Genomic DNA, 7460 nt, shown 5'->3' on the forward strand with positions numbered 1-7460 from the left:
TCTAGTATTCAAGAGAGGGGACAGAGTGTGTATAGTGAGAAGTTTCCATGGGATGTCACATTCCTTAAGTCTTCAAGTAAGCCTTCTGCTAGAAATGAAGATAGGTCATTAACTTGTAGATTAATATATCATCCAATAATTGCTTGCAAATGTTAGTAAGTGCCAAATTCTGTACTTGTCTTCATTTTCAGAAATTTTTTCATGAGATTTTTGTACAAGGTCCACAGTCAGAAGCAGAGGCTGCCAGAGCTTGCCAGCAGAGCTGGAAGGGCCCAGTGGTTGGTTACAGTACCTGAGAATGTAAAGTGACTTAGCAGTTTGGCAGGTCATGGTGAAGTTACATTAAACCAGGTAAGTTCAAGGTCCCTGAACTCTCCAGTACACATAAGTAGTCTCTGAGATGTTTTGGCAGTGCGTTTGTTACTAGGACAAAGCCAGGTCTAGAGGCCCTTTTTCAAGTTCCAGAATTTTTGACTCAAGTGAAGTTTTCTTATAGGTTCTATAGGAGCCTGAGGTACCCCAGGGAAGCTGGCCAATACTGAGGCAGCTTCTGCTACTGTGCAGAGAACTGTGTGTAGCCTTGTTTCCAAGAGAGCCTCCATACACTGAGGGGTGTAGAGCGCCGACTGCAGACTCTGGAAGGTGATTGATGACAGTATGTTACTTCCAAGGAAGAGCTCTGCACATTTTCGACAAACTGGAGGGGTCTCCTGTGCTGAACTACTGAGAGCATTTTAGTTTCTAGTGCACCTGGAGGAATCAAACCCTTTACAAAGCAGTGCACAAACTAGAACATCTCTACACACCATCCTTTCTGTGTAGATAATGGCAACTACTCTTCATCCACTGACTGAAGCTTTCCACATTTCTCTGAAAGGCTTGAAGTTACTATTTTATTGCCCTTGTTTCCAAGTTCAGAGGGAGACACAGGTTCCTCTGATTCATAGTCTTCAAATGAACTGAAAAGATAAAGCAAAATTAGTTGATTAAAAAATTAGTTTATAAACATTTGGGTACATGTCAATATAGCAATGCGGAGATTTTATGAGTAGCCTGAAAATCCACCATTACCCAACATGACTATAATTGAGCTGCTCTGAAGAGGGCACAGTCTGGGGCAGGACACTCCCCCTGCTCCCTAAAGCTCAAGTCCATGCTAGGATCTACTGAAAAGCAGGCTTAAAAGCTTTGGAGTATTTACACTGGTATTTCTACACAGGGGAGCTTTCTGTAGACCAGGCTAGCCTTGAACTCGGAGATCTGCCTGCCTCTGCCTCCCAGGTGCTGGGATTAAAGGCATGCGCCACCACTGCCTGGCTTTTTTGTCACTCATTTTGTATTCAGCCTCTCTCCCTGGCCCCTATTGACACATTTAGATGTGCAAGTGTGTCAGTTGTAGACATCAAGTTCATGTGCAGATTCTGTTCCATTCTAATTCTTTTTTTTTAAAGATTTATGTATATGAGTACACTGTAGTTGTGAGCCTTCATGTGGTTGTTGGGAATTGAATTTAGGACCTCTGCTCTCTCCAGTCAACTCTGCTCGCTCCAGCAGAGAAATTTATTATTATAAATAAGTACACTTTAGCTGACTTCAGACGCACCAGAAGAGGGCGTCAGATCTTATTACAGATGGTTGTGAGCCACCATGTCGTTGCTGGGATTTGAACTCAGGACCTTTGGAAGAGTAGTCAGTGCTCTTACCCACTAAGCCAACTCACTAGCCCCCATTCTAATTCTTATTAGAAGAATTCTAATTCCCTTTGAAGCCTACTGATAATCTTGAAATGCCATGTCTCCCAGGTTCAATATTTATTTCTTGTGAATAATGGTTGCCTGTCCTGAGGTATTCAAGTTAAATATTCTGATACTAATTTGAGCCTAGAAAAATGCATAAGGTCATTGGCTGAATTATGTTCAGTGCTTGACATCACTGGTATAGCTTAGGAGCTTTTACATGCTAGAGAAGTGCTTTATTCTGGAGCCACATATCCAACCCCCTGAATTGGTTTTTTTTTTTTTTAATGTGTATGAGTGTATGGCCTACATGTATGGATGTGTACCATGTGTGTGATACTCATGGGAATCAGAAGAGGTCATTGGATCCCTTGGAATTGGATTACAAATGATTGTGAACTGCCATGTGGGTGTTGGGAACTAAACTCAGGCAAAACCCACTGAACCATTACTCCAACAGCCCCATCCCCCAAAACTCCAAACATAATTGAGTAGAGAAACATTTTTTAAAAAAGTATCTACCTAATGTCTAGAAAAACTTCCCGGTGATTCTAGCTTATGGTGATGCTTAAACTTGTTCACTGCAGAAACCCTACCTATATTCTTAATTTGTTTTTATTCCATTACTCTATCCTTGAGGTGTTGTGGATATGTCATGGCAGTGGGCTACGCCAGTAAGCTTGCTTTACAAAGTGAGGAGTGGTATCAACGTTAATTCTAACAATGACAAGTCAGGACTGCTTATTCCTGTCAAAATGGGAGATATTTTTCTTCCCTTCGTCTCTAACTTGTTATGTGCAAGCTGTTAAGTGTCTTAATACCTCAGTGCAAGTCTGAGAAAAAGGCCTATTTCACAGTTAAGTCAGAAGTGATACTAATTCAGTAAATATACTAATTCAGTAAATATCTGAACTCAAATTGCTGAGCTTGTACCAAATGCTGGGATACAATGTAATAGGAATGATTGAATGAAATGGAACCAGCCTCTTCTAGCTCTGGTAGACTGGTAGAGACAATCTGGAATGGTGGCTAAAGGGTTAATATATGGGTTCTGGAGCCAAGACTCTAAAGGTCACATTCTAATCTCGGTCTGATTAGTATGCGACTTGGGACATGTTATCTGACCAATGTCTTTGTCTCATGAGCTCTTACCACCAGCTGGAGGTGATCAGGGTCTAATACATCAGAAACTACTCCATGTACCTCATGTTTTCATAGAGAAGTACTAGGGCTTACCTGAGCACGATTGTGACACATAACCCTATTGAGGGCAAGATTATTTGTGAATAAAAACAACTCTCTTGGGGCTGGAGAGATGGCTCAGTGGTTAAGAGCACTGACTGCTCTTCCCAAGGTCCTGAGTTCAAATCCCAGCAACCACATGGTGGCTCACAACCATCTGTGATGAGATCTGATGCCCTCTTCTGGTGTGTCTGAAGACAGTTACAGTGTACTTACATATAACAAATAAATAAATCTTAAAAAACAAAACAAACAAAAACAACCCTCTTTCCCCAACACCGTACCAGCTAGGTACCACACCATTCCAGTACTCTGGAGGCAGGGGCATATCTTGGTATACACTGTTGAGTTCCAGGCCAGCCACACAGGGCTACAAAACAAAAGGCCAAATCAAAAGGGTTGATCAATAATCAATAACTGTCCTTTTGGTTAGTGCTGTGAAAACCTTGTCAGGTAATATCTGGACATACATTTGACTCACAACTACTGTGAGGATCCAGTGGGCATGTAGTTAGAACAGTCTAAGGATAGAACTAAAGTTACACACTGCCAGAGGCCACCTTATGGTTGGTCATCCAGCTTACAACTAGTGGGGTTGTTGGAGTCTGATCCCAGCATTGTGAGGTAGGCTATGGACTAAACTCATTTGCACTCTGGGACAACCTTGGTCTTTTTCATGTTTACATACCACTTCTCTGTTCAACCTCAGCCTCTGGACTAGGATGAAGCATACCTAAACCTGAACTCACTCCCCTGCTGACCTCTTTTCCCTGCATTAGTGAGCCATGCACCACTCAAAGCCAGAATCCAATAGTGACCTTTTCTTTCATCTTTGAATCCAGCCAGTTGCTCAACACATTGTACCCTATGGACACAGCTCTGTTTCTTCCTGCTGTTGGCTAGGGAACCCTGCTTTCTTGCTTGAATGATGATATTTTCTAGGACTGGATTTCTTGGTTTCTTTCCTGCCATGGACCCAGACATGTCTGGGATTAGTTACAGTCTTGGGGTTTAGCCACTGTTTTCCAGTTACCCAACATACCTGTCTTTCTGGCAAATTGTGTTCCATTTGTTTATCTGAGATGAAATATTCTTCATTCTAGGCTACAGAGCTATATAGTATTAGTGCTTACTGCTCTTATCTGAGCTTACTGCTCAGAGGATCCAAGTTTCGTTCTCAGTACCCATTTTGGGTGGCTTATGGCTACCTGTAACAACACCTGCAGAAGATTTGAAGTACCTGTAGGTGTGCATTCTCTCCTCTCTCCTCTCTTCCGCCCCATCCCCCATCCAGTACTTAAGAGCAGAAGCTGTGGAGGTCTAGGCCAGCCAGGACTACATAGTAAGACCCTGTCTTGATAAAGCCGTTTGCTTTAGAGGTGTTAATCTGTTCAACCATTTCTGAATGTGCAGGGGACTCAGGATGAAAGCAGATCACAGTTGAGTATTCACAGCATAAAACAGCAGCTGTCAGCAGTATCCCTGCTGTGGAACTTAGCTTTCCTCAAGTTTTCACTCAGATAGTCAAGTTTTTAGGGAAAACTATTATGCTGGTTCTGCAAATCCTGGGATGAAAACACTTGTTTACAGAGCTGTTGTTGGCATACACACGGTTATGACAAAGGACTGTATGTAGTTTTAGGGGTTGAATGGGAGCTGTGGTTTGGGCCAAGTTCCTGAAATTCTGATTATTTACAGAAACAGATGGCTAGAATATTTGACTCAGGGCTTGCTGTGGGAAATCTCAGACATAGTGGGTACAAACACAATAAAATGTTCACTAGCTCTTTACTTGGGAACCTTTTAGAATCCAGAAGTAGTGACTTTGTTTTTTATATTTTTACTTTTTTGAGATAGGATCTCTCATGTAGCCCATGAGATCTCAAACTTACTCCAGATTCTCTTACTACTTATTTTTATTTTTTTGGTTTTTGAGATGGTTTCTCTGTGTAGCCCTGGCTGTCCTGGAACTCACTATGTAGACCAGGCTGTCCTTGACCTCAGAAATCCTCCTCTCTCTGCCTCCCAAGTGCTGGGATTAAAGGCGTGCACTACCACTGCCTGGCTGGATCCTCCTACTTCTACACTCTTCTTTGTACTGGGAATTCAGGCAGGCACTGCCCCACACAGCTTTTGCAATAATACTGGGGTTTAGAACTTGGGGAGCTTTGTGCATGACAAGCAAGCACTCTACCAACTGAGCCACATTCCAAGTGTTCCCCCCGCCCCCCTAAAGGTCTCACTAAGTAGCCATGGCTGGCCTGACAGAGAACGGACATGCATAGGATGACCCTGACCTCCACCTGTGTGTCATGACATGCATATGCTTGTATACATACACACAAATGCAATAAAAGTTCCTAATGTCTACCGTCTCACTTTCTTGTCTTAGAAAGTTGATCTGCTTTAAGAACACTAAATAGGGGGCTGGAGAGATGGCTCAGCAGTTAAGAGCACTGACTGCTCTTCTGAAGGCCCTGAGTTCAAATCCCAGCAACCACATGGTGGCTCACAACCATCTGTGATGAGATCTGATGCCCTCTTCTGGGGTGTCTGAAGACAGCTACACTGTACTTACATATAATAAATAAATCTTAAAAAAACAGCTAAGTAGAAAAGTTAAAATATTGTTTCTATTTTAAATGAGTGTTCTGTCTGCATGTTACTATGTGTGCACAGAGGCCAGAAGAAGGTGCAAGATCCCCCGGCTCTGGAGTTTTAGTAAGTGGCTATGTAGGCGCTGGCAACCAAATCTGGGTCCTCTGCCATCCTTCTAGCTCCTTATATTCAGACAAAATATGCACCCCCCCATCCCCAGTTTTAAAGATAAGGTCTTCTTATATAGTCCAGGCTCACGTCAGATGCATGGTGTTCCTGCCTCAGATACTCAAGTCTTAGGATTCCAGGTGTGTGCAACTAGGTGTGGACTATCCACGACCTAACTGCACAACTAGGTATGGACTATCCACGACCTAACTGGACAACTAGGTGTGGACTATCCATGACCTAACTGGACAAGCTGCTGTTTGAGGGGACATCCTAAAGCATTAACGGCTGTTTTTGAATGCTAGTAGCATTTTTACTTAGGCGTACTGAAGTGTGAATAATAGCTACTTCTATTGCTTGACCAAAGGTTGGTTTGTTTTCAAGGTAGGATTGCTCTTATGTATCCCTGGCTGTCCTGGAACTCACTCTGTAGACCAGAGTGGTCTTGAAATCTGAAAATCCGCCTGCCTCTGCTTCCCAAGTGCTGGGATTAAAGGCATGCACCACCACTGCCCAGCAACCAAAGGTGTTTTTAAAATTATTGTGTGTGTATGCATGACTGGTAAGTGTGTTTGTGGTCATGTGTGGAGATCAGAGGACACCTTTTGTGCAGTTGGCCCTTTCCTTCCACCTTTATGTGGGTTTGGGGGGATCAAACTCAGGTCTACAGACTTTACTAAGCACCTTTACCTGACGACTCATCTTGGTGCTCCCCACACCTGCACCTTAAAAATATTTAATTTAGAATGTGTAGCTGTCTGCGTGGCCCATGCCTGTGCATGTGAAAACCAGAGAAGGGTGTTGGTGTTCTCTTCTGTTACGTCCTACAGCTTTCTGAGAGCTAGTCTCTCTCCCTGAAACTGGGGCTCTGTTTTCTCAACTAGGCTGGAAGCCAGCAACCTGCTTCAGAGCTCAGGTTACAGGTATTTTTGGGAACACCTGTCTTACTGTGCGGTGCTGGAATTCTAACTTACTTTGTTGTAAAAACCATAAGGGTGCTAATTATAAAAACTGTATAACCTTTCCTCATATAGGGACTCTTGTTTTTCTGGGTTCATTCCTGGGTTGAATTTTTATGTTGGTCTTGTTGTGATAGTTTGTCAGCTAGCCATGTTTATCTTCAGTGTCTGCAGCCTCAGGCCTGAGGTCATTTATCTGCTGTGAAGTAGAGCTTGACAAAAGGGCAACCCATGACTGTTAGAAGTGTATGAATTTTAAGTCCTTTTGGAAGGCTGTATGTTCTGGGATTGGTAAAGACATCTTTGTTGTGGGACTGGGTGGAATACTGTTGCTGTCTGTGCCGTAGGGTCAGTATTTGCTGAGGCATGTCCGTAACAGTCTTCCAGGCGATGCAGTTTCATTCAAGACAGAAGGATGAGTAAGTCCACCTGTTCCCACTCACAGGCCAGGCTCTGTTGGACATACTATACGTTCCAGCTCACAAGCCACTGTTTATACAGACTGATAGTTACTGTATCAATAATGTCATGTCCTATATGCTCTAGAAATGAAGCAAAAGCCTAGGTGATGAATGCTACTTACAGCTGACTAAACTCTACTGGAAGAGGCTAGGGAAATATAGCCATGGTCATACAAGTTGTAGAAATAAATAGCCACTGCTTTTTATTATGAAGAACTTGGCTCTAAGACTTTATTTATATACATTGTTGTCTTTTCTTCTCCTCCTCCTCTTCCTCCTCCTCTTTTGTTTTTTTT

At 42.9% G+C, this 7460-nt stretch overlaps 1 protein-coding gene across 3 annotated transcripts in view; it reads right to left on the reverse strand.

Moving 5' to 3' along the window:
• Ppp2r3a (protein phosphatase 2 regulatory subunit B''alpha) overlaps positions 1–7460 on the reverse strand; it is a 150144-nt gene continuing 142684 nt past the window's right edge. For all 3 annotated transcript variants that reach the window (XM_031345047.1, XM_031345049.1, XM_031345050.1), the window contains one exon: positions 1–959. In XM_031345047.1, coding sequence (XP_031200907.1) covers positions 833–959 — 127 coding nt within the window. In that variant the 3' untranslated portion in view covers positions 1–832. The remainder of the gene's footprint in view (positions 960–7460) is intronic.

The sequence above is a fragment of the Mastomys coucha genome, unplaced genomic scaffold (assembly GCF_008632895.1).
Source record: "Mastomys coucha isolate ucsf_1 unplaced genomic scaffold, UCSF_Mcou_1 pScaffold23, whole genome shotgun sequence".
Taxonomy (NCBI): Eukaryota; Metazoa; Chordata; class Mammalia; order Rodentia; family Muridae; genus Mastomys; species Mastomys coucha.